Raw genomic sequence first — 27,689 nt, 5'->3', positions numbered from 1 at the left:
GAAATGACTGTTCCCCGTGTACGTTCCGGCAGTCAGCCGCGAGATTTATCGCGAATTTTCGTGGCCCGATCCCGAACGCCCGCAGAGTCCCGTAAACTACCATCTCCAGCCTCCTCGTCGATGCACTTCCGTCGCGATTTGACGGACTCTGAACGATAAAGCCGAAACGCTCGCCTCGAATAATTCATACGCGGTCTCGAACGAACCGACCTACCCTCTGGAGGAACCTGGAACGAGCGGAGAAGGGCGTTTGGTTCTCGCGCCACGAAACTTCTCGCTTTTCTCCGCCCTTTCCCTATTTTTCTGAGTTCGACTTGAGATCGTTTCGAAATGGCAATTTTTTCGTGTTTCAATGGACCCTCTTTTGTTGGGTTTTCTTCATTCTTCCAGTTTATATGCAGCGTCGTAAAGGTGGCTGTCGTAGGGGTTGAGGAGCGCGAGCAATCGAGGATGAACAAAATTCCGTAGACGTCGCGGTTTTTAATTAAATTCGATAAATTCACTGTCGATTGTGTCTTTCTTTTTCGAGTGATGCGTCCGCGTGTTTTTTGGGGGGTGAAAAATGGCCCGCGCGATAGGCGGTCGGGCGAGCATTTTTCACGCGGTTTAGCTGGAGCCACCGCGCCGCGCCTAAGCTCCGTAGAACCCTTCCTTTCAGCGTCCCGCGTGATTTATCACCGATACACGCATCGATGAGGATAGATTCATGCGAGCCAATAAAATTGGCCTTGATCCGGGGGCGATTCGGTTGAGTAATGCTCCGTTACGCCTCCTCGGGGCTGTCCTTATGAACTGCGCCATTATTCGTCACCGCGTCCCGCGTGATGTACGACGTCTCTTTATTATTGTCGTCGTTTTTTTTAACCTCGCGTGTGTACGTACACTCTGAAAAAGGGGTAGAACCGAGAGAAATTCATCGGTGGTATCCATCAAATGGATTCAATTGTGAACGGAGGACTAAAAACTGTTGCAAAATCGCAGAATGTTACGCGAAAGGGTAGCGCGTGGAAGAGGTCCTTTTTATTTTACATAATGGACTATTAAATAACCGCGCGACGCATGCGTATATTTCACAACCTGTCCGCCATCGAATTTCTCACCCCATAAACCAGCCGCACGCCCATAACAGAGGCGAAAACGGCCTCCTTTGAAGTGTGCACCAAGAATCGTATACCAGGAGGGTGGAATCCTCAGCTTCCGTCGAAGAGGGTGCAGGTTACGACACATTTCTGTCCAAGGCGGTTTATTATTTATTAGCGAGGGACGAGGGGTCAAATCTCGTCGAGAATATCCACCGGGATTGAAGAGCACTGCAGTAAACGCGAAGGGCGCGCGCCCTCCTCACTACCCACCCTCGTTTACCCTCTCTCTCTCTCTCTCTCTCTCTCTCGCATAGACTGCGCCTAACTGTTGTTCCTTATCCAACGTGGCATTGTGCGTGTTCCATTGTGCCAAGTTCACAAGGGTGGATTCCCTTTTCTCCCATCCCTGCTGCCTCATTTTTCGGTGTCTCCAACCCCCTCGCACGCTCTCCCCCCCTTTTTGTCCTCTGTGTCTCTTTCTCTTTTCTTTCTTTCGAACTTTGCACGTTTCTCCAGCTTATTACGACCTCTCTTTCGGTTCCGCGTCCTTTGTCGTGCGCCGTTTTTTCTGTTTTTCCAGGTCGTTCTTTCGTAGCAGCGGATCTTCAGATACGGTTGTTCCGGATCTTGCACCCCTTTGACGGTCTCCTTTCCGCTGCGACTTTGCTCCTGTTTACCGTACACGTATCGCGCGGAGCTTTTTTAATTACCGTGTTGTTCCCTTCTTATCTTTCGTCTCTGCAGTTTTATTAAATTAATATCTCATCCCGCGAATTCCTTTTGTCCGCCTCTGTACTTACGTTGCGTGCCTCTCTCATCCCTTGGCTCCGCGTCCGGCACAATTGTTGCTCCCGCGGATACAGTTTGTCCACGTCAATTACATTTCGTTAATTGCTCCTGTTTTTACGCGAGATTTCATTTTTCTCGGCTGCTTCCGGTTTTTGCCCGTTTTCGCTCCTCGCGTCACCCTTCCCTTCCGCTCTCCCCTTCACCCCCCATATATATTACTTTATAACCTATAGCCATCCATGCTGCCACCGTGTTCCGCTTGTTTCCATCCATTTTTCACTCCGCGGGGATTCTCCGTCGCCGTGTTCCTTTTTCAAACCCTCCCCGTCCCCCTAGTCTTCGCCTCTAGCTGTTTTCTCACGGTTCCGTCTCCCCCCCTCCCCCCCTGGTTCTCGCGCTCCGTTCTCTCTTTTGTCGTTCAGCCTCCCGCGTGTTTGACGTTTCTGACGTTCCATATTCTCCCTGTCACCCTTTATCTTCTCCTCCGTTTACCGCACGCCATTTTCCCCGTGTCGTTCCACCCCTTTCTGTTCTCCGCCAACTGTCCGTTTACTTTCCTTCAGGATCGTAAGCCTCTATCATCCTCTCGAACGCGTATTACACAGGTGCATCTTGTTAATCGATGCCGTTCGATAATTGAAACGATTCTTTCTTTTATTTTTCTCAACGTTTGCGTTCCCTGTAGCGTCCTCTGCGCGCAATAATCTCTCCCCACGTCCACGCACACCCCAAACTCACCCTTTCCCTCGACTTAACCTTCCGTCTGCCCCGCTTAATCTTTCATTTCCACCGCGCGCACCCTTCCCCCGGTTTCTATGTCTTCTTCAGCGTACGCGAACTCCCTCGTGGCCCCCCCCTTCCTTCGACTACCCTCGCGCGTTTCAACCCTGTCTCCTCCACAATCGCGTCCACGACCGCGCTGAGGGGACGAGGCAGCGCGTTACCGCCGAAAAACGCGGTCCAAGAGACAGGGCGGACCCCGACGTTCACGCACCGCAAAGGGGTGTCTCGTTAGCGCGCTACGAGCCGAGCCACCCTCCGCGCGAGGACACGCAACGCGTTCGTAAAATTGAATCCTTTGTTTCGCCGGCGCCGCTCCCGCGGGAGGTTACATTGTGCCGCCAACGGCTGGCCCAAAGCCACCCTACTACTTATTATTATTATCGTTGTTGCTGCTCCGCGTACCACTGCGTCATGCTTTATGCAACACGGACCACCGGAAGGGAGGCGCTCGCTTGGGGTGATCGAAATTGCGTTCCTCGCCGATTCGACGGGTCTCCCGGTTGTTTGTTCTTCGCGATGGGGCGGTGCACAGGCTGAGATGGAAGTGGATTTTTGTTTTATTCAGCGGAACATCTTGGGTCGAGTTTTTTTACCTCTTTTTGGTTCGAGAGTTTTTGAGAGATTGTTGTCGTAGTAGAATTTTGCGCGAATTGAAGTGTTTAAGGGTAGATTAATCCTTTGGTGGCGATATATGGTTTTTTAATCCCTTAAATTGTAATGTATTATTCTTAATGATTAATTATTTCATTTACGCCTCGATCGAATTCAATTTTCGCTGTAAAAACAAACGTAAGACCTGAGAACGCGAGAGCATGGGACAGCCAGAAGAAAGCAACCCCCGCGGTTGGTTACCCGTGCCGCATCGCTTTAATCATTCGTCCCGATCAACGCTCTCTTCGGAACTTAATTAAATTCCGAAAGCAAAATAAACTCGATCGCGGGACTCGGGTCGCAGCGAGTCCCGGGTGGCATCACCCGCTGCCGTTTAATACACTCGTCCCACCCCCTCGCCGAATGTATTTCCGTCGGGCGCGCGCGTCCAAATGAAATAATATTGTTCGCCAGTTTCCCCTTTGTGCGTCCCGCGTGTCTGCGAAATAAATCCCGTCGTTGACGCGCGTTCCTTCGCCAGGCGGACGTTTCCGATATATAAAAGTCTCTTTGTCCCTTTGCGTCGCGCACCCTTCGCCAGTTATTATTCCACGAGGCGCGAGACGTTGGATAGTTGGCAGTAATTAAAATTCGTGGCGAGGCGAGCGTTTGACCGCCATTGCATTTGGAGCAGACACGTGGATAGTTCGCGACGAAGACGTCGCGAGACCAACGGATGAAGGGTTTTAACGAGGGTTCTTCTGTGCACACGCTTATACGTGAACTTTTTTTTTGGTGAGGGTGGAACATTTGTTCAAAGTTCTTCGTGAGAAATACAATTTTCTCGATCAACCTGAGAAAAATTCGATCCCTGCCAACCCATCAATTTTCTCGACGAAAATTCATCTCGTTTGAAACACGATTCGGTGGCGCATCACACGGACGAGCGAGTTCTTCCGGTAACCGCGCGTCGATCGGGGTTGTTTCTTGGTCGCGTACTGGCGAGTCATAGCCTGCTCGTCCATCTCCCCGGATAAATGGGATCGGGCAGTTCCGTGAACTCTGCTGGCGTCGGATGGTGACCCGTTCTTGGCGAAAACTCTCGAAAACGGAAGTTAAATTGCTCCCCGAGGGAACGTCGGATGGTCAACCCGCCCCTCCGGCTCTGGCGACTATAAACAGCTGTAAACAGGAGAGCCACCCTCCCCACTGCGTCCTCAGACTTCGTTTCCGGTTGTTTCGCGATCGAATTACGAGGACGATTCTCCTCGAACGCCCACGCATCTGATCACCAGCTAAAGTTTAGAGAATCAGGAATTTTCGTGGTGTTCATCGAGGATAATTCGTAGATTATACGCGACACGGTGTCTTTGGGTATTTCAAAATGCTCGTCGAAGCGAGGTGTTGAGAATTCACGGGTGAGTCTACTTCAAGGATGAATTCTAAGCATCCTTGTGCCTCCATGCTGGATATCGCAGGAGTTTGTCGACGATCTTAGACGCGTTGAATTATTTATCGCATCTTATAGCGCGATACGCTACGTACGCTCGATTTTAATTGAGTTGGTGGCTCTTAAAAATTTTCTAAAAAATTTCCACTTATATTTCAGACGATATTTCACGTCATACATGTTTCATTATTTATTATTCACCGGATATCTCGCATAGATCGATGCTTCTCGCAGTACTTTCCCCAAAAATATTCCACCCTCGACTCTCTCCCCGTATTTTGCACCCTCTCCTCGAGAATCGCGAAACAACTCTCGCTTCCACCGCGACGATCCATCCACGCATCCGCCACGAGCACATCGATACAGTCTGCTCCTGCGTCGCATAAAACAAGCAACCAGGATCGCCAGGACGAACAGTGGAGCCGCTGGATGGATTTATACCACCCCCCCGCCTCGTATAAAGCCGCGACGCCACCGATCGAATCCGAAACCATTCTGTTTCCCTTTTATCGGTTCCGTAGACGCGACGGAGTCATGATCGCGTGGATCCGTTCAGGTGGAAATCAGATCGCGCCACCCCTCGCAACCCTCCTCGCGGAATCTTCTGAAACGGGGGTGGCGGAGGACTCTGCTCGGCTAGCTTTCACTGAATTTATTCGCAGCCAATTCGAGCGTTCCAACTCGGCTGCGCCTTCGTCTCCTTCTCGATCGTTTCTGTATCGACTTCATCAGCGACACAGGAAAATGGCCACCGTTTCGTGGTACCACGTAAGAGAACGCGACATGGAACTGACGTTTGCTTCGTTATATTAGTTTCTTTACATTTTGTAAATTGTACAAACAAGTGAGCAATGTTATATTGTTATTATTATTTTTTAATCTTGCATTGGTACTCGTACTTTTTAATATTCTAATTATTGTGGTTCTAATATGTTTTTAAATATTTAATATTGCACGAGTTTTGCTGACTATCGAACAAAATTGGAATCTACAAATGGTCACGTATTCTACCGTTCCCTCACGGTTTTGCAGTTATTTTAATTACTTGACGGAGTATCGTTACGCCCAGTACCTTCGTTCGATTCAACGTCGAGTGTCGTAGAGCTACGAGAGTGGTTCTCGTCTTCGAAACGGGCGAACGTAGGCAGTTATCCGTTTCGCAGCCGTGGAAGTGGCTCTGCGCGGACGATATTAGACTCGAACGAGAAATTTTATCCGTCCCACGGCTCTGATTCCTACGCCGTTTCCATCCGCATTAATTTCTGCGAGCGTAGGCGGTAAATCGAGAAGAGTAGGACACTCGCGGGTACGTAACGAGAGGAGTAACCGGCACGCTCTCCTCGATATCGATTCGATAGGGATCCCGTGGAAATTATGAATATCCTGTCGGATCGCTCCGCGAACCTGTCCATTTTATCCTGTCGAAGTAGATCGCGAAGCAGCTTCGAAAGATGCAACCCTCCATGATTTATAATCTGCGAGCCTTATCTGCCAGTTCTGTTAACACTCGTGTAATTCTACGCAATGTCGATACCCCAGTAAACCAGAATATTCAATACAATCCTCAGCATCGACCATGAAATGAAAAAAGTTCAAACATTTCCATCATCCTCTTCAAACTATTTCTCTTGACGAGGTTACGCGATAAAGTCTGTCCAGATTTTAATAGAAGTCACCAGCGAGACGAGACCTGGGCGTTTTCGCTGAAACTGTGTAACAACGTCAGCCAACAGGCAGAAGGGACCAGCGGCGGTTCTCCAACCCCCTCGCATGCACGCTTTTCGTTCACGCGTCGGCCTGATACGTGGCCAGGCTCTTCCTGCGCGCCTCAGCCCACGTCTCTGCACCCGTTGACGGACACAAAGGCGCGGCTGGCCCGAGTTCCGACGAGGAAGGAAGGCAGGGGTCGCCCGCTCGCTCGCAATCGGCCGACAACTTCGCGGTCCTCTGAATAGATTAGAGGGTGTGGAGAATTTTGAATCTCCGTCTGCTCTTCTCGCCCCTTACCGAGTGACCTTTCGAAATAATCCGCGGGACGACGCGAAAGGATAATTCAATTCCGTTCCACCCTCTTTGAAAATTTACTTGTCTGCGTATCCTTTACAAGAGTACAAAGTACATTTTTAATGTGTAATTGAAGAAAAAAGTGAATTTAACCAACGAAAATTTTAGTTCGATCTACCAAAGGGGTGAGTTTATACTCTGATACTGGAGCTACCTAACCTCGCCATCGAGAACTCTCCGGCAGACCTCCCCTAAAGATAATTTCACGGTACATTAGCAGATTAAATCGCGTAAAGAATGGGGCCCCGAAACAAAGCAATTGTCCACTTATTTCCAAGCGCCAGCAGCCATGCGTCACGAGGAAACGGTAACCGTTTCAATTTCCATTTCCTGGGGGGATGCTGGTGGTGGTAGGTAGCCCTCGCGAGATACACCGTTCTCCACCCCTCTCGACGCAGGAGGACAGCGGCAGTTCCGACTTTTCCCGCACGTTTCCGCCGGCAGTATCGTTATTGCCGCGATATTTCACAAAGCGAGCCGATGGCGAAGGAGCGTTCCCTCGTTCCGCGCCGATCGCGAGTAAACGAGACATTTGTCGCGGTCGCGGCTGTGCAGCTGGTGCGAGCGTAGGAAGAGAAAGGGTTGAGCAACGAGCGGAGGACGCTGGAACGCTGGGACGAAGGTTCGTACGACCGTGCGGCGGGGGTGGAACAAGAGGAAGTCGTTGTTGTCGCTTGTAGATGAAACGAAGAATGGCTCGGGAGTAACAAAAAGAAAGGGTGGACGGGGTGAAAGGGTCGAAGAATTGAGAGCGTACGCTTGGCTCCCGGGTAATCGCAAGGGTTGGTTCGATGCGCGCGGTGGACTAATGGAATATTCTTGTACGATCAGCCACGGGGCGGTATTCGTTCGCTGGGATTCGAAATGGTTGTACGGGAAAAACTGCTCGAGATACGCGAGCGTACTGCGCTTAAATGGTGACCTGGAATTTATGTTGAAGGGATGATGGAGGAATTGTAGCCTCCATTTTTATCGAGCGATTTCTCGTAGAGGATGAACAGAGAAGTTAGAAGTTCTATAATAGATAATTCTTAACGTGATTAATTCTCAAATTCTTCAGTTTCCATAAACGCGACGAATTCCCAGTGTTCTCGTGTCGCGTCGTTCAAATTTCCGTCGATTTCCAACGACCGCGTCTACAACCCTCGAAGAGCCTCCCTCGAACGCACTCACTCTTTCACCCCACGCATCCGTCTCGCGAAGGATCGTTCGCGAGATCCAGCAGACGCGAACGTTCACGATCGGTGGCGTTCGCATAAATTCCCTCGGACCAGTCTCGCCTCCGTTTTTTCATCCCCCCGTTTCGCGGCGCGCTCGCGCCACTTGCGGCTGTTCCCTCGCACCCCCGTTTCCGCGCCGGCGGTTTCCGATACTCGAGGAGGAGTTGCCCGCGGCGATAAGGGGAATCGTATTGTTTCGCCTGCGAAAGGAATCGACGCGACGGCTCGTGTTTATTCGGCTCGACGATGAAGAGCGACCGCGTCCTGCGAGGAGGAGGGTTATTGTCGCCGCGTCGAGCGCTACGCTCGCTGGTAATTGAAAGGTTTTAACGCGTCCGGAACGAGGGTGGCGAACGCTGCGTTTGATGCGTGAGAACGACGAATAAACGCTGTTCGCGTGGCTGCTTTCAATGTTGTCGCGTCTGATATCATTATACGTATATTATTACTATTGTTTTTTGTACAGAAATTACTTTCAACCCTCTTGGAGCGTCGTTTCGTTGTAACAAATATTGCAATGTTCTATACGACGTCAGAATTCTTCTCGTTATTCAGAGAATACTGTCGCCTTATATTTAAGATCATGATTCGCATTATTGGACGAAACGAATCCTTGACGCGGTATTATTTCGCAACAGCGAACGACAGCGCGGGTCAACCGTGATTTACGACGGCGGTCGAACGACAAAAGGAGGCTGGTAGTTTATTAGGGTCGTTCAGTTTTGACAGAGCTGCCCGGTTATAAACACGAGCGACGTTCTGTTTCGCGCGACAGGGGAAGGCGGGGGCGCGGATATCGATTTTTAATCAGCCCAATCCTGTTACAGTTGTAGCCGTCGCGAAAGGCAAACCGTTGTCATCCCCGTGGACCGCGTCGAACACGTGGCCATCGTAATCTGATTAACCGCGCAAACAGTCGAGAGCACCCTGCCACGCACCCTTCGCGTCGCGAGTGCTCTCGATCCTGTTCTTCTCTGCCCTTCTTCCTTTTTTTACGAGCGAACAATTTCGAAAATAATCCATCGACTCAGAAAATGTCACGGCACACAAAGCAACCGCGTAGAATGTGGCGAGCGACGCTATTATCGTGGCTGTATAGCATTTATTCGTCGAATTCTTCGTACGAATTTAAATCACGCGATGACGCCGTGAAAATTTCGTTGTTATTGCTTTAATTAAACCATGAATTTTGTACACGCGCATGTATAATGCGAATTTTCTACCGCCGTTGTGTCTCATATATTATTCCACTAATTGCACGTACCCAATTAGCCATTCATTCTTTTTTTACCATCACAGGATACTATTAACTTTAATTTCGAAATTAGGATTTAATTTCGTATTTAATTAAGAATTATTTTATACTTTACTGACCGACACACGATTTTCTGAATAAAAACAAACTCTCCTAAATAATTATCATCGTGAAACACAGCTCGAAGCTCCGTCATCTCGTCTCACGCGTGATAACAGAAAAGAGACAGCCGCCCTCTAGAAAAAAGAATGAAAAGAAATAAAAAAACCGAACGAAAAACCGCGCGTGTCGCCCCTTTGAAAAGTCCGTCAGCGCGCAACGCTTTGGGTTCCTCGATCGGTTCAAAGGTTAACCCTCCGACGGGTGCAGCCGCGTGCAATCTCGCGGGTACGTGACCTTCGATACCTTTCGAGAGATGATTGCGTCTGACGAGGATCGTCGATCACGCAGGCCCGCGAAAATAACGAGCCTCCTGGCCAGGGGCGACGAGGGTCGCGGGAAAGAGAAAAAAAGAAAAAAAGAAAGCGCGACGGGACGCCCAGGCAGCCCTGGTTGATTGCCTCATCGCGGTCCACGGATCAAACGGGCGCGGAATTGAAACGCAGCTTGGCGTTACTTAGATTAGCTTTGTGGCCGCGGAGGAACATGGCGACGGTTCTACGAGCGACGCGATTCGATTCGTTCTCGACGTATGGTGTATCCGCGCGCGAGCGATGCCGGACGTTTGTTGGTTACCCACGGCTAATTACCAGCTTTGATTAAATTTCATTCTCTCGTGGAAACGAGCGCTCTAACATCTCTGCTCGCAATCAGGAAATCGCTATTAAAGGTCCTCCTCGTTATCGATCGATGAACATTTATTATTCAATCAAATTTTTATTTCTAGAAAGGAATGCAAAATTAAATTTATTTTCTCTCGAAACGAGAACAAGAGAGAAACTGTTTTAACGTTGCAGGCTAATGGTGACACGAATGCAGTCTCGAAAATGGCTGCATCCGCCCCGATACTTCGATCCTGCGTAACCCCGTTTCCTCTATTTTCGTCCTCCGCGGCGGGCACGTGAAAGAGTCTGATTCAGTGTAACACTCCGTAGACACCATAACGTTGTACCCCTCGAGGTTTTATTTCCGAAACGTTCTCCATCCCCTCCTTGACACTCCGCAATGTTCTCCTCCAGCACTCGGTTACTCTTCGCTTTTCTGCCACGAACTCTGCGCTACTTCTGATACTCTGCAACAACCCCTCGCGGAAACTTTCCGATTCTCCCTCTCGCTCTTTCCATTGGCGATTCGTCGCTCTGCACATCTCCACCCCTACGTGCTACGAGTCTCACTGTTCGATTCTGTGCGGCGTTTCTAACTGGTCCAACGTCTGTCTGTATCGATCGCGAAATCTTTTTAAGGATTTAGAGGAACTTTTAGGGAACATACTTTGATCACTTATTTAGAGATTGTCGCTTTTGGATGATCGAATGGGGTTGTGAAAGGATTTCGAGTGATTCAATGAATAGTTTGATTAATTAGCAGTGTTCTTCTTTTGCTTTTTATTCAACAATTTATATGCGAGATGCAGTGTTAACATGTACAATGCGATCACAGTTTTATTTGTGCCTTAGAAATGTAGCTTTTAAAATCCTGATCTCTTGGTTACAAAAAAGGAATCGATTCGATGTAATAAAATTGTCCAGCGCACGATTCGAACCGTTCCACGTCCATCCTATGCATCCATCCGCCAGCGTGAGTGCGCACACGTGTGGTGGTCGTTTGGCACGAGGTCGTCGGGGGTGAAGCGCGATTAACCGCTCCTCCGCACTGCGGTGCCGCTCGAAAAGCGAGGACCAGCTCTTCTTTCCGCAGCAAGGGCTGAACGGGTCCGCCAGGCGTCCAGGACACGTACGCGTGCCCCTCTGAAATTGTCCCACGGGACGCGTGACCTTCGACCACCCCGCCGGAAATTAAGGAACGCTCCGCGGCAATTCTCTAAACGCTGGCTAATGGCTCGAACTTTGCGAACTTCGTCACCGTGGTCCCTCGTTAAGGTGTAATTAAAACTGAAATTTTCTTCGAACTTTCGAAACGAACCCCGTTCGATCGCCACTCGCGAGATTGCGTTATTCTCTGTCGATCGTTTCAATTTTGATGATTCACATTAGTGGAAAAAAGCAACTACGAAGAACGAATCGAAATGATTTTCGACTCGTTACTGAAAATACGCTCGCCAGTAGCAAGTCGAGTCCATCTAGGCGCGCGATTGGTCCGCGTATCGCTTTTATGCCTCCGTTGAATGGTTAATGCGTGCGAATTGGATCTGGTGCACCGACTAACCGATCTCTGTCCAATTCGCGGTACCGCGTGCCTCCAGCGCCGTTTCGACGGCCAAATGTAAATCGCTCGAATATTTTCCCTCTTCTATTTTTCAGATTCCATCGAACGACACTAAATGACAGCCACGCGATTCAATCTCGTCAATCGACACCGATCGAATCGAAAGAGACGCACGTTTCAATTGTCGAACCGTTTCAGTCGATCCCAAAGAGTTAAGCAACTCGAATAACGTTCGCGAAACGCGACGTGGTCGCTTTGCAAAACTTCAGAACGCTGAATAGCGTCTGGAGTGGTCCCAGCGCGACGAAACACGCGCGAAACATCGAGATCGGTCCTTGGACATTGAAACACGAAATCTGGCGAACGCCAGAAACGACGGAGGGACGAGGCGCATTCAATTTATAGCATTATCGTGCTAATCTCCGATCGGACGTTTTAGATCGCAACGTCGGCAGGTGCGGGCCAACACGGACGTAGTTATTAGCGGATCGAAAGTTTAATAGGAATGCTGGGCGAATGGGACGCGCGCTAAACACGGTAATCTATAATTCCATAGTCCCGAAGGGATTTCGATGCGCGGGATTCGTCGCTGTCCGCCGAGTGCTTTAATCTGCACGCGGATCCGCGGGTCAATAGGGAAGTTTGTTCAATGGAATCGCGGTAAACACAAACACGCCGCTCCGCAAACCCTTCGCCCCGTCAAATATAATAATCCGCGTGTACATGTGTGTACAAGAGCGTCACTGCGCGCGCGACGCTTCAATCCAGTGGTAACTAGCCGCTCGACTTTTCCATTTCCACGCTCAGCGTTTCGTTCGACCCTCGATTCCGCGGTGTAACCGCGCGTTCGTTTCTCTCGCTTCAAAAATCCTGCTACCAAACTGTTCTGAATTACACGCAAGATCGTCGAATGAACTTTCCACCCCATCGTCATCGTTGCATCTCCACCCTTGGGGGTGGCAAGTGTAGGATTACGAATTTAAATATTATAGAACGCTTCATTGGAATCGCAGGGGTGGTTTCGCATGGACGCAGTAACGTGTCCCGCAAGATTTCATCGTGTCATTCGTCATCGGTTAAATTCAACTCTTTAAAAAGAACCCCAACTGTCGTGAATTACGCGCAAGATCGTCGAATGAACTTTCCACCCCATCGTCATCGTTGCATCTCGACACTTGGGGGTGGCAAATATAGGATTGCAAATTTAAATATCATAGAACGCTTCATTGAAATCGCAGGGGGTGGTTTCGCATGAACGCAGCGTTGACGCGTTCCAGAATCATCGCGAGTCGTTCGTCGTCGGTTAATTTCAACCCCTTAAAAAGAACCTCTCTGTCAGCGATAATTCGAATTAATCAGAGAGTAGCGAGTAACGCAGCCAGCAAACCGGTAAACCACAATTACACGGCCATCTGAAATTACACGACGCATCGCCGTAAGGCTCGCGGACTCTGAGATTCAGTTGCGTCCACGCACCCCGTCGCTGTTCCTCCGCGTGTACGTCAGCGTGTGTCCATTACGCAACGAAGGGCTGCGTACACATCGCGGTACGCGTAGCGTCTGTGTTAACAGTCGGCTGCGCGCTGAACTATGGGGCCCACAGATTACCGTGTCCATTACCCCGGTTACAGCTGTGGTTTCATCGAACCGCGCTGGCCAACCCCCTCCCAAGATTAATATGCCCCGTTAGAGAGACTGGCTGGCAGTTTTATCGGAACTGCCTCGTTCTTGCGCGTCCCTGCCAACGATATACCGTGCAGCGGTGCGTGGACCGTGTGGGATCGAATCGCGAACAATTCTGGTTATCATATTGGCTCGAACGTGGCTCGTAATTCCGTGTAATTCTAGCGTTCGACGCTGCAGTGCAATGGCGAACGCCGGGGGTGTTTGCCCGCGGTGGACGATCTGTTTGTATTTGTCGATTCGGTTGATCCTTTTATTCGTAGCGATCTGTTGTTTATTTATTTGTTCGTTTAAGTCCAGTTCGGTTAGGTTTGGCGCCAGGGGGTGGGTGTTCTCTGTGAGATTGGTCCAGGTTTTGGCGTCCATTATGCATCGTTCTTCTGTCGCGTCGTTTGTTCCGATTCGTTCGGTTCTGTTGTCAGTTTTAGAGCGTTTCTGCTCGAAAATGGGACGCGAGGGGGTGAACGAGGGCGATGAAGGGGTCACAGGCCACTGCAATTTCGCGGTACACGTGCTCACGGTCGGCTCGATGCGCACAGGAAGATACTAATCTCAGCGAGGAAGTTTTTCCTCCACCTGCCAGCTGCTTCACGGCTCGCCTCTCACGCTGTCGACTCGTGAATGATCTTACGAGCTGGCCACCCTCGCCTCGCCCCCTTTTTACGCCCGCTGTTCTCTCCACTTCCGGATACCAACCTCGTTCGTGGCTGTGAGTTGTGTTCGGTGCATCCGGGATTTTTACTCTTCCCCCTCGTTTCGTGTCTTCTCTGCCGATGGCTGAATTTCAACCCTTTTTCTCTGTTCTTTTGATACTTTATCGTGGAGGAATGTCTTTTCGCTTTCGTTTCGCCCTTGCGAATTGAAAATTGGATCTTGAGTGACTGGTGGATCATATTTTAGAGAATTCAATTCTGGGTAATAAATTTCGAGTTCGAAGTGGTTGATGTATTACGTAAAGTGATTTTTGGGCCACAATGGACGATATCCAGCATTATTAAGGGTATTCGTGAATTACGAACACTTTAGTTGTTATTTCTTTAGATTGGAAATTGTACCCAATGGAAATTTACTCGGCTGGTACGTGACTTTAAAGTTACACGCGGGTAATAAGGGGTTAAACGTGTTTGCATTTCCAACAGGAAAAACCGTTTTATATCGCGAGGAAAGATTAAAGTCAAACAGATCGCTCTGCCGGAGGTTTTTCACGTTCAATTTTCAGTCAGCTTGAGCCACTTTCGGGGCAATACACTTTCGCGGATTAAAAGCTGCGAGCGTTACAAAAATTCTGCATCCTAACAAATTTCATCTGAATCAACCCTGTATATTCTAAACATTCTGAAAAATCAATTTACATATCAAACACTCGTAAGCGTCCCATATTTCTTCAGTAGTAAAACAAGAAAAAAATGTACAAAGTATCAACTATGTTCTTCCAAACCAATTAAAAATTCTAATATAACTAATTGTTCCGTCAGATACAAAAAAAGAACGAAATAAACAGGGAAAAGAAGTAATTACGGGACAAAAGCAGGAAACGAGGCTTGGGACTGAAATTCCAGAGAAACCAGGGGTCCCTTTTGTTCGCCGCGCACAAGACGCGGAACAGGCTTATTTAAGATAATACCAGCACGGTTAGGAGAAGGAATTCATAGAAATTTTCGTACGGACGGTCTTCACGGCATTTTAAACCCCGCAGATTCGCCTCGAGAGGCCGAGTTTATTGTTACTCGCGGGGTTCACCCTCGCTTCCACCCCTTCTGCATCGAGTGACACGCTTCGACAACATCGCGCGAACCGATTCGTCTGACTGTGCTTTCGACTGTCTTCTCGATTGCTCTTCTATGGTTTCATTAGGGGTGGCTCCTCGAATTTACCTTTTGCACGACTCTTGCAGTAGATCCTCTGCAGTTTGTTTTATCAACGCACCATCGTCGAGTTCGAAGGCGGTGAAATTGAAAATAAAACGATTTAGTCGAGTGTTTAAAAAAATAATCGATTAATGAAGTAAACTCAATCCTGGCAAATTATTAATTCCCGTGCAATCAGAATCGTTACAGTTTCTCTGGAATAAAATGCAAGTGCGATAAATTCGATCGCAGTGTATTAAAGGATGTTTGTTTGCACGTACACCGGGCCCGTCGTTAATCAGGGGGCTAATTTAACACAAAGAAAGCATTACGCGAGCGGCGAGAGCAAATAAGAGGACTCGTGAATCGCTCGAAATTGATGCAGCGGACGACGGGGGATGGAAAATTCTCCACGTGGCGACGATAAATCGCGTGGGATTAATTAGAACGCGTCCACGAGTCGAGCAGTTTTAAGCAATCCGGGGTGCGTCGCGCGCGCGCCAACGCTCGAATTATTTACCGAAGCGACCGGATCCAGAGAATATCCGGGGCGAGCAAAGAGAATATTAAAATCCCGCCCCGTTTCACGCGCCGTCCTCACCCCCTGAGGCTGCCTCGCGCTTTTTGCGATTCCGAAGGAGCAACCCTGGGAAACGCACCCCCCGACTGCGTCGATAAATTATCATTTCCCGCTACTTATTTCTGTACCACTGTCATTTTTAGGATGAAAACAAGTTTTGCCAATTTTTACTCTGCCATCTACTTATTTTCTATTTCAATTAAGTCATATTGGATTCCATGGGGCTGGAGAATCACAGGTAATTTCGCTAAACATTCATTGGAACTGTTTAAAAAGGTTCCTGGTTATTTGAATGTTCATTTTAGGTTTTTTTTCTGTAGGTAAATACAATATTTAGATTAAATATTTTGTTCATAGGAAAAAGCTGAACGTAGAAAATATTTTTTCGAGTAAATATTTAACCAATATTTTGCGTTAGAATAACAATTGTGATTTTACTCGCGCAACGATCGACCGGCTCTTTGTAGTCGACGAGAAATTTGTACGCATCGCTGAAAAAGCCTCTGGGAACTTTCGTTTAAAAAGTAAAAGCTTGAAAAACGACTGGACGTTTACATAAAAATATTCTCCGCCATTATTTCGAACGTGCCGGTGATCTAGCATTTCGCGAAAAAAGGTTCCTGGCCATTTTTCAACGTTGCACCCTCGTGTAACCCGTTCGACATTATTACAGACCGCGACGAAGTGCGCAAAATCTGCTTTCGAGGTATTCTTTTCGCACGCGACAGATTTCGAAAATTTCACGATGCCCTTTCTAGCGCGTATTTAAAAGACTTACGAACGACAGATTAAATAACGGCGCAACGTTAATTGACAAAAGCGAAGGAAATTTCCCCCGCTGATTGCAGAAAGGGGCGAGCCAGGCGCGTTAATTTTCCCGATTGTAGAAATTCGCTGGTATGCAAAACATTTAAAGTGGGGCATAAAAGTATGGTAATTATTTTACGTGGAAATAACTGCAGGAATTGCGTCTGCACGTTGCTAAAAGAATTTATCGTTCGTCGCGCGGAACCCAGCGACCGTTTCCTCTTTTTTTTTTTTCCCACCCTCTTCCTCCTTTTTTTTTTATTCGAGGTAAACGCGCCTCCTCTATCACCGACCAGTGTGTGTCCTCTATTATCTCTCCGCGTGGTCGAATAATTAAAGCACGTTTTTCAGTTGCGCCCGGTAATTAACGGAAACTTCAAACAATGCCAAAAACAGGGAAGAATAATGGTGGCGTGTTGCGCGCTTGGACAGTGGTGAAACGCGGCGTCGAAATAAAAAAAAAAAAAAGAAAAAAAAACACACAGGGGTGCGACGTCGCGTTTTGCTACGTGTTGACGTACTCGTTATGGATATTATACAGCGAATTACGGATTCGACGTTTGTGCAGTTAATCCCTCTGTTTTTATTAACTGCCCATTATCAATAAATTAACCCTTTGACTATGTAAAATGTAAAAATGATTCTGAGAGCAGTCGATCCTCAACGATGCGTAAGAAAAGGGACTTCGCACCCCATCATTCTTCCTTGTATTCGATGACAGACAGCGTCGATCAGCCTCTCGCTTTTCCACCCCCGTTCGCGTTCCCTTTATCAACCTTCTCTGGCCAGCTTTCGCACCCTTTATCGAAAGCTGGAAATGTGTTTCTCTTAGCGACGCGCGACCAACTCTCTCTTCTCTGCGTTCTTCTTTTCAACGGTTGGGGGTGCGAAAGAAGTGGAGGAAGAGGAAGAAACCGGTTGAACAGGGTTGTTCGTACAGTGTAGGAAACAGAACAGCGGGGTGGAGGAAGGGTTGGATATCGGAATGGAAGGTACGCGTGGAAATATTGTATGTAAAGGTGGAGAAGTTGAGTTGGGGTGGCGCGAGGGGTGGAAATATCGCGATTCGACGCGCGTGAACGGAATGCACGCGAGGAACCGCGGCGAGTTTCCGGCTGGAATACGGATGTCTCTTCCATTCTATTTTCTAAGCAGAGTTTTACAATCTCTATTTCTGCTTTTCTACTGTTGCATTATTGCTGACTGGTGGACGTAAGTTAGCGTTACTCGTAGATTTTGTTGAAACTTAGTACACTTGTAGCAGAGTAGGTGAACAATGGACTCGTATATTTTTTATTCGTAATGGACATCATTTAAGGAGTGAAATCGACGCCCAAAATTGAAGCTATCGTCAAGAATAAAGAAGAATAAAGAAGAATAACTTACACTTTAAAAATTTACATAAATTTTAGTTGTATAAGATGTATTGTACATGGGTTTATACAAGTAGTTTATAAAAATTAACTAATAAGTCTTAGAGTGTAAGTTTTAATTGTATAACATGGATTTACGAAGGTATAAACTAAAAATTAGCTCATAAGATCAATTGTATTGTTATAAATTGTTTGTACATTGTTAAAAAGTTATAATAAACGGTTCTGTTATTATTATATAATTGTTTAATTATTTGAAAACCATCCAGCACTCCTAGAATGTCCGATTCCAATCCTTAAACGGGTTGAAACTCGTAAAAAATAACCCAGAACCCAAATTAAATTAGTCACAAGTTTGAATATTCTCGTTTCGATGCCAAGTACACTGGTAATTCCTGGAAAATGACGTCACTTCCAGGAATCGCCGAAATTCCAGGAATTCTCAATGACGTCATTTCCAAGAAGTGGCACTTTGGGATACCTCCTATGACGTCATGTTCTCCTGATACATTGCCGATTTTTCGATCAAAATCTTGAAAATCCGACTTTGTATCAGGAGAACATGACGTCATAGGAGGTATTCCTGCCACTTCTAGGAAAATGACGTCATTTCCAGGAATCACCAAAATTCCTGGAATTCCCGATGACGTCATTTCCAAGAAGTGGCACTATTCGGATACCTCCTATGACGTCATGTTCTCCTGATACATTGCCGATTTTTCGACCAAAATTTCCAAAAATCGACTTTGTATCAGGAGAACATAAGTGGCGAGGAGGTGTACGCGCCACTTCTAGGAAAATGACGTCACTTCTTAGAATAGCCGAAATTCCAGGAATTCTCGATGACGTCATTTCCAAGAAGTGGCATTATTCGGATACCTCCTATGACGTCATGTTCTCCTGATACAAAGTCGGATTTTCAAGATTTTGTTTGAAAAATCGGCAATGTATCAGGAGAACATGACGTCATAGGAGGTATCCGAATAGTGCCACTTCTTGGAAATGACGTCATCGAGAATTCCTGGAATTTTGGCGATTCCTGGAAGTGACGTCATTTCCCTGGAAGTGGCAAGAATACCTCCTGTGACGTCATGTTCTCCTGATACTTTGCTAATTTTTCGACTAAAATCTTGAAAATCTGCCTTTGTATCAGGAGAACATGACGTCATAGGAGGTATCCGAATAGTGCCACTTCTTGGAAATGACGTCATCGAGAATTCCTGGAATTTTGGCGATTCCTGGAAGTGACGTCATTTTTCAAGAAGTGGCAATTTTCAGGATTTTTCAATCGGTACCTCGATTTTCGAACATGTATCAGGAGAACATAATAGGCGAGGAGGTATTCGTAACGTGCCGTTTCCTGGAAAATGACGTCACTTCCGGTTATAGCCAAAATTCTAGGAATCAAGGCTCTAAGATTTACACTTAGAACTAATTTAATTGGGTTCAGGGCTATTTTTTACGAGTACTTTCTCGTTCAAGGATTGGAATTGGTCATTCTAGGAGTGCTGGACAGGTCTTCAATTGATTAAACAATGAATTAACTACAATTAAATCGTTTATTGTCATATTTTAACAATTTTCATACTACAGAATTGTTCTTACAAGCTAATTTTTAATTTATACCATTATAAATCCATGTACAATACATCTTATAGAGTTAAAACTTAGAATCTAAGACTTATTAGCTAATTTTTATAAACTATTGATATAAACCCATATACAATACATCTTATACAACTAAAACTTATATAAATTTGTAAAGAGTAAATTATTTTTCTCTATTCTTCTTTATTCTCGATGAAAAGATGATGAAGAGACCACTGTGCGTTGGATCACTTCAGCATATCCACGTATTAAGAACTGGAATCGTCGAAACGAAAAGCGAAGACTTCTCGATTCGAGTAGACCTTCAATCGTTCGTACCCAGGAACCTGAAACAAAAATGGATACAAACTTTGCGTCACTATTTTCTTTGCACACTTCTTTCGCTATTTGTAAACTTTCTTCGTCTTCCAATCGATTTTGTGTCGGTCGATGCGCTACTCTCAACGTCGCACAATTTCTCTTTCGTCTAACACGAGTAGGTGGAGATACGTTTAGATAAGAGTAACAGGTTTCGATTCCTTTTTCAGACCGCAAAAGCGCAGCCCCGATAAATGAGAAACCGTTGAAAGGATAATGCGCACGATGAACGAGATAAATCGCGGTGAATTCGGCAAACAGCGGGGCCGTACACGCGACGCAACATGACTAATTGAGCAAATGTACGAACGGGGGTGGCGAGCGCAACGCGCGGGGGTTGGCGATGGGAAAAAAATAACGAGATGCAAACACGGGGCGTCGAACCGCGCCAAATTGCGCCGGCTTGTTATGTGGGACACGATAAATACGCTCGCGATCGTTTATTTATACCTCTCGAACGTTCACCCGGGTAATAATTAATGCTTCAATCGCAATTTACTGAAAAAAATTCCTTACCTACAAAAATACATCAAATACACGTTTCTCTCCTTTAAAACTAAAAAAAAAACACCCAATTTACCCCTTTAAAACCAGTATAAACAAACTAACGAATTCTCCTTGCACGTTCCCACGCAACCCCCGAAAACCTCCACGCGAAACTTGCCAGGGAAAGGAAAAGCAGAAAGCAAAATCCTACCTCCAACAGCAATTCTAATTACCAAGATCCATCTTCGCAGAGAACCTCGTACGAAGCACACCCCAACGAAACCACGTGCACGCTCACACTGAAAGAAACCGAGCGAGTCCAGGGAGCGAAAGAGAGAAGGGTGGAACGTAAAAGGATGCGAAACCGCGATAAAAGAAAAAGAAGAGAAAGAAAAATAGAAAGCAGACCGGTAGGAGCGCGTAGAGTCGGAGTCGAAGGAACGAATAAGCAGGAAACAATGGTTATTCAGAGGCAAAGGGGCGAGGAAGCGGAGGATCGGTGGAATCGCTCGACTGCGTCGGACAAAGAACGGAAGGAGAATCACCCCGAGAGATGGATCCTGGGAATAATGCCGGGAAGCAACGCGGGATCGCGATGGTCGTGATCGCGACGGAGACGCGTGTGCGCGGTGATATTAAAGGGGTGAAACGGGGGCAGATTAACGCTGTTACGCGAACGAAAGGCTCGAGCTGAATCGAAGACTTCACGCGAGACTGCGAGTCTATGAGTATCAAGTGTTTCTTCTTTTTCCTGGTCCCAATTCTGGCGCGCAGCTCTCCGCCATTTTCGGATGGCAGCCGCGAATTAGTTTCACGCGGTTCGCTGGTGTTCTTAAGGGTTGTTTCTGGTTCTGTTGCAGGCAAGAGGACACCCAACAGTGGCTTCCGTGGGACGTTCGTTCATTTTTAATTGATCGTCGTTGTTAAAGAGGTAAGCGTAGATATAGAAGTCGAGGACCTTTATTTTATTATATGACAAGTACCATCTCATTCAAATTGTTACCTAGTTTTAAATAATAAACCAGAGTAGAACCAAAGATCGTGGCCCGTTACGAAAGACAGTCGACAAGGAATCGCATTGAAAGACGGTCTTAAAATCCAGTCAAAGCCACGGAGCGACTCCCCAGGGTCTTTAGAACAGATTTTCAACCCCCTTCCGGTCAAGAATTCGGCATAATGTATCGATAGTCCGACAGAGTCGATGCATTATTCATCGTAGCCCGTCGTCCGTTTCGTTCTTTCCCTATTCGATCCCTTCCCGTCATTTCTACGACCAGGAACCCCGGCAACCCTTGTTCGCGTTCACTGGACCCGTTTCCGTCGCGTTCTTCCGGCGATTGATGCGATTTCAACGACGACCCGATTCCAGCGAGCGGCTCGCGACTCCTCCGAGTCGACGCGTCGGGACGACCGCGTCTGGCCGCGATTTTTAGCGTCCTCGTTCGATAATCGCGCGGAGGATGACCCGACGAGTGCAGAAATGTCAGTGGACCGCGTCGAGGAAAGGTCAATAAGTGAACGTGCCGCGAGAGTGTCTCCTCCGTGTCTCACGACGTTTCTCTTATTTCTCAACATCTCCACGCTTTCTTCTTAACTATCTGACGACGCCTAACTTCTATCGCGATCTTAGTCTTTACAGGTGACGAGTGTCGGATAACGATGTAACTTGAAATCGAGCTGTTGATTGGATTATTTTATAGTAATTACGAATAACACTTTGCGTTTCAATTTTTGCATGTTTTACGCAACAATATCGGTTCCATTTCGACGTATTCGCACCGCGACGCGATCGAAGAACGCGTCGTTCGGTGTACAGGCTGCGAATAGTTTAATAAAAACCGTCAGGATGGGGTGGGTTTGTTAGAAAAAGCAGACGAAGACGGAGAAGTACCGCGCGACGGGAGATTATTTTGGGTATCCTGCCGTGGCTTTATAAGCCGCCGCCTGCCGGTGGATAAGGCTGGCCCGATATTAAAGCCTCCTATTCCGTGGATCCTCCCCGTGCAACATTAACCCTACCTAGAGCGTCGTGGTGCGCGTGTGTCGGAACGTTCTTACCCGGGCTTATTAAATTTCACGGGGTTTTATACACTGCCGCTCGGTTCTCGTCCTCCCGCTAATATCGCGGATTCCTTCCGCGCGTCTTTTAAACCACCCCTTTAACTTTCTTCGATTCTAAGAGCCGATCGAAAATTATTCATCGACTCGTAAATGATGCATCGAATTTTTACGTGATATTCTCGATAAAAGAGATGTGGAATATTAAAATTGAGAATATTTAAAGCGATATACGTTAATACTTACTATCTGCAGCTATAGAAGGCTCGAGCATCCGGTTAACAAAATATTAATTTTGCGTTCATCTTCCACCCTTTTGATCTCAATAAGGTATCCCAAGGATCCTCTGTCGCGTTCTCATCCAGGTATTACGCGACTAAATCCTCGCTGCGACTCCCCCTGAGCGTGTCGCAAATTTGAACGCTTTCTAATAACGGAAGAACCAACCCCTTCGTCCGCCCGGAAAGTAACCAAAGAAACAGAGCCTCGAGGAGGGAAGAAGGGAGCGCAAGAAGCGCGGGAGAAATTACAAACGTCGAGGGACAAATCCCGCTGGACGAAGGACCGGAAGTACACAGAGCTAGCCGGAAAAACGGAGGGACCCAGTGGCCGATTCGTCGCTCGCAGACGCTCGAAACTGCACGAGACTCGAGGCTCGCGTTCGCAAGGGGGTAAAAAAGCCGCGGTTTGCTCGCAGCTTCCGTTTCGTACGCTCGTAACATCGCGGAACTACCCCTCTCGTTTCTTCCACCTGTCGCTACGATAAAAGCGAGCGTCGACGCGATGGAAGAAACGCGATATGAATTATTATCGGTGGTGTATGCTCACCCTCTGCAAGTATTATTTCTGTGGTCGCTCGACGAAAGCGTTTCTTTATATTTTCGAAGGGTGGCTAAAGTGCTTTTGGGTGTTTCAGTGCGTCAAGTCTACGCATACTTTTTTTTTTTTCTAACTTTCGAGTCTGTCGATGGTCGTTGCGGCGAAGGGGTTGAATTTATTAAGCGAGTTAACGTGCGATTGTTGTTAATAACGATGGTATTATTAACAGTTGGAGTGTCAGGTTCGCATCGAGAGGTTGTTAGTCAGTCGTCGAACCGACGGCTGCAATTCTTGGATATGTCCAGACACGTTTAGAGAGTTAGCAGTCAGTCATCAGCGTGGCATCAGCCACTCCGGAAGCAATCAGGCATCCGGCTGGTAGCTTGTTTGCGATTGGTCTGCGAGCATCAGGCAATTAGGACGCAGTCAATCGGACGTCGCAGCCGTTCGGCTAACGGAGGACATTAATTATGATCTTTGATGCGCCTCGTAAAAATGATCGAGCTAGATCGACGACTGTTTCGAGCAATTACTCATCGAATCCCAAGGATATTGTATTTCGAATGAGTACAGTCGTAATTAATTAAGGATAATAATAAGAAGAAATGTTGTTACTACTGTATAAAATCACAATTATATGTCAATTTACGTGTAACATAAATTGAATAAAAATTGCGATGGAAAATCTGAAATATGGTTTTAATTTTTTGTATAACTCCGGAACAAGTGTTCCGCGTGAGAACCGCTCGTCGCGCAACCAGAATCCACCCTCGAACTTACACGAGACACGCGTCGAACGCAGAGCAGCGTTCGTAAATTCGATTCACAGTGCGCGCGCCCAATAAACGCCGTACAATACCCCAATCCAAACTGTTTTTTCCAGGACAACAAATTCACCGCTCGAAACTTGCCCCCACCCTGGATTCCCCCGAGCAAACGAAAAGCAAATATAAACCGGCGTAAACAAAATAAAATAAAAGAGGGGAGGAAAAAAATAACATCAAAGCCAGCCGCAAGGAAAAAAGCAAACCGCCACGCAGCGTTGGTTACAACGCGTGCGCGCGTACGCTGTTAAAAAAAAAAAAACAACAACAACGAATCGTCGACAGAGGGTCAGGTTAGGGGGTTGGAAAAATTCCGTTTCGCGGAAATTTTCGCGCGATGGCCGGTGAAATGGCGGAGAACGCGCGTGTCGATTGCAAATCGAGAACGACGCGTCGCGAATCGCGGAATTGCCATTCCTGGACCGAGGAGGGGTGGATTTTCGCAGTTTCGGCCACGGTGGAGTACGTCTGCGGTGATCCGCAATGGCGGCCCGCGCCAAATCGCAATTATGACGGCTCTGAATAAATTAGTCGGCCCGTCACGCGGCCCCTGTAAACCGTCGCGTTTAAACTCGACGCCCCGCGGGCTCGCGTGTCGCGGCGCGATCCATCCGCGCGCGAACACCCCCTCGCGCGTGTTCCGATCGCGGTTTTTCCGAGTTCGACGCTTCGCGCGCCAGGCGTCCTACCCTAATTCGATGTCGAATACGTGGCAATTCCTCATTCATCGCGAAGCTCTCCCTTTTATCGCTGGCTCGTGGCTTCGCGTTCATTTTCGACCAAGTCGCGTTTTACAAAATCCAGCTAATGCCTGTAGAACTGTGAGGGGAAACAAAGATATTAACATCACGCAACGAGAGCACTGTGCTCGCAATTGGTTGTTAAATTTCTAATAACGACTAATACTCTCGTGTTACAAGCTTCTCTTTTTTTTTTTTTGCGATTTCTCCATTAACCCTTCGTGACCAGGCGGTGATCGCGCGCACTCAAGCGCCCCGTTAGGTCGCGGTGAAATTGCCCCAGCGAACTTCCATGGTTAAGCCTAATGGCGGGCGCCCGGACTCGGTTCCGCGCACGCAGAATGTAAATTCGTTTCATGGTTTTAATTCCAGCCCATTTGCGCTCCGCCGTGTAATAAAGATACAAGGATGATAATTTCGAATTAAAAAGAGAAAAAAAAGGGAGAAATAATAGTTCGATCGTGAGAGAGATAGAGGGGGGGGGGGGGGGGGGGCTGTAGATCGCCGCGCTAATTAGTACCTGCAGGTTGCCATTCGCGTAAACGTAGAACTCGCGGGCACTCGTTAGTATTCACCGAAAGAAAAACAAACGTGTCGTGTATGTACGATTTTACGCTAATTGGCTTCCTTCCGCGATAAACCAGCTCGGATAAAGCCGCTTAGTCAGAATTCGCTCCTCGTGCCGCGGCGCTGGATTTCCACGAAAAATTCATCGCTACTCGCTCGATTCCACCGCCATTAAATACGAACTCAGAGCCAAGGTACTCCATTATGGTACACGTTGGACCGTCGTTTTCATCGAGTAATTCAAATTCTGACAAATTCGAGTATTAAGTAACCGAATGAAACGAATTCCATCGCTCTTAAAAATCCACCCCTATTTAAACACATCTGGGAAACGCGGTACAGTGGAGCAGAATTGAGCAATGAGAACACCAGTTCACAGATCGATCAGACGCTACAACAGACGCTACAAGCCACCGCTTTACGTTCACATAATCGCGCGATAAAGAAAAGGACAGGAGGAACGCGCGAAGAGCGCGCGTATCAATTTGATAGCACTTTTCGAGGGATCCCTCGAATTGCTTACACGCACGACGGCTGTTTGCGATCCCCGTCCGCGCACCCCACCTGGCCCACCCTCGATCCGGGCCCCGCTGCTTTATTATTTCCTTCCTCTCGGCGCACCGCGGCACTCTCCCTCGCCGGCGTCCAATTTGTCTCGACGCTGGCTGGCATTATGCGCGCTGCATAATGCACTGCCGCGGCAGCGTTTACATTTGCAAGATGCATGGAGGAGAGGACGGCGCGTTGGTGGGTTCGTTGATGCGATGTTGGGATAAAAACAGGGCGGCGGCTATCGGGAGCGCGAGTCGCAGAACGCCTGGAGAGGGTGGCTCCTCGATGCGAAGCTACGGTTCTCGAGGCCACTGCGGCGCTGCGAGGACTCGATAATTGCACGTCAGCGACGAAATGCATACTTGCATCGGAATTCGCGTGGATATCGAGCATTACGATGGTTCAGAGCGAATCGCGGAGGCGGAATTAATTTTTTTACAACGAAGAAGAAGAACCGTGCCATAAATTACCCTCTCAGCCGTACCACCAATCACCATTCGAACGCGAAACGAACGCAAAGTTCCCGAAAGGGAACCACCCCAACGCTCGTTCTTGTAGCATCCCCGCGGGAAAAACCGCGGCTCTCCTCGGCATAAATCAAGGACTGGTTAACTGCCGCGCGAAGTTATCACAATTTTCTAGCGGCCGCGAACAAGGTTGATTTACAATCGCGCGAATCGACCGCGAAACGCCGCCGGAACGGCCGAGGCGCTGGTTCCTCGCGAATGGGATCGTAAATCGCGGCCGGCGCTGGGATTCAACCGTCGGAATCAGCGAATAAATTCCCGCGGGCCCTGCCACCCACGCCGCCCACCGCCCTACCTGTTATTTATTCATTTGTTTGCTTATTTATTTACTTGCACACCCGACCAGCTCGACCGCGAGCGGAATTACGAGCCGCCGCGCGGCTGCGACCGTTCGCGACCGTCCCCCGTCGCGACCTAAAATTCATTTTTCCAACGAAACCGAAATTAACTCTGCTGTGAACGCTGCTTGCGTTGGTCCACGGTTTGGGCCTTCGATAACGCCTTGCGATTTGATACTTGCCCCGCGCTGCATCGATGAGGAAGCCTTCGATTTCGAATCATTTTCGAGTCGTAGAAAAGGGGTGAGATTTCTCGAGTGATCTCTCGAATTTCTAAATGCGCTACCTGTGTGCATTATAGATCGACGAGAAAGGAAACGGGAGCCGGTTGTTTTCCTGAATACGCAGCTCTGTTGGTCTTGCTCATTTCTTTGGTTGTACCGGCTTGCAATCTTGAATAGTCACCGGAAGTCCCGGGATGGAGGTTCGCTCCCTCGAGTTTCTCAGGTACCTCGCGTTTCTCTTGGAAGGTAGCTACTCTTCCATCCTTCCTTCCTTCCTTTCTCTTCCAGAACTTTCGTAAATACATCTGCACGACAGACTCGTTCTACTTCCTGTCAATTTTTCTTACCTTCCCTTTGCAATCCTCTGCCGTTGTTGCTATTCGCGATTTCGTTGTCAGTGTTTCGAACGACAAACGAGATCCTTCCTTGGACCACTTGAAAAAATTCCAAGCCCTCTCTAAAGACACTAGCCACTAGTCGAAACACGAAAAAACGAAGGAATTAATTACTCGCAGAAATTGTAAAAGAAAAGAACCCCGTGTCGCGATGCCTCGAAAACAAGAGCGACAACAAACCACCCCAACGTCCGCGTGCGCGTACGATATAATAATTCGATGCTCGTTTCCTTTCAACGAAAGAATCCGAGCGTAACGAAACTGCGGAGAAAAGAGAGAAAGAGGAGAAAGATAGGGAGAGACACAAAAGGGAGAACAAAAGGGGTGGGCGGGGATGGAGGAAGA

At 47.8% G+C, this 27,689-nt stretch overlaps 1 protein-coding gene across 1 annotated transcript in view; it reads left to right on the top strand.

The window, feature by feature from the left end:
* Positions 1 to 21,227, top strand: part of LOC143425714 (uncharacterized) — an 84,849-nt gene extending 63,622 nt beyond the window's left edge. Inside the window, exon 5 of the mRNA XM_076898716.1 lies at positions 21,161 to 21,227. Within this exon, the coding sequence (XP_076754831.1) occupies positions 21,161 to 21,227 (67 nt within the window). The remainder of the gene's footprint in view (positions 1 to 21,160) is intronic.
* The last annotated feature ends 6,462 nt before the right edge of the window (positions 21,228 to 27,689 follow it).

This window comes from Xylocopa sonorina, chromosome 7 (genome assembly GCF_050948175.1).
Source record: "Xylocopa sonorina isolate GNS202 chromosome 7, iyXylSono1_principal, whole genome shotgun sequence".
Taxonomy (NCBI): domain Eukaryota; kingdom Metazoa; phylum Arthropoda; class Insecta; order Hymenoptera; family Apidae; genus Xylocopa; species Xylocopa sonorina.
This window is presented reverse-complemented; position numbering and strand designations above follow the sequence as displayed.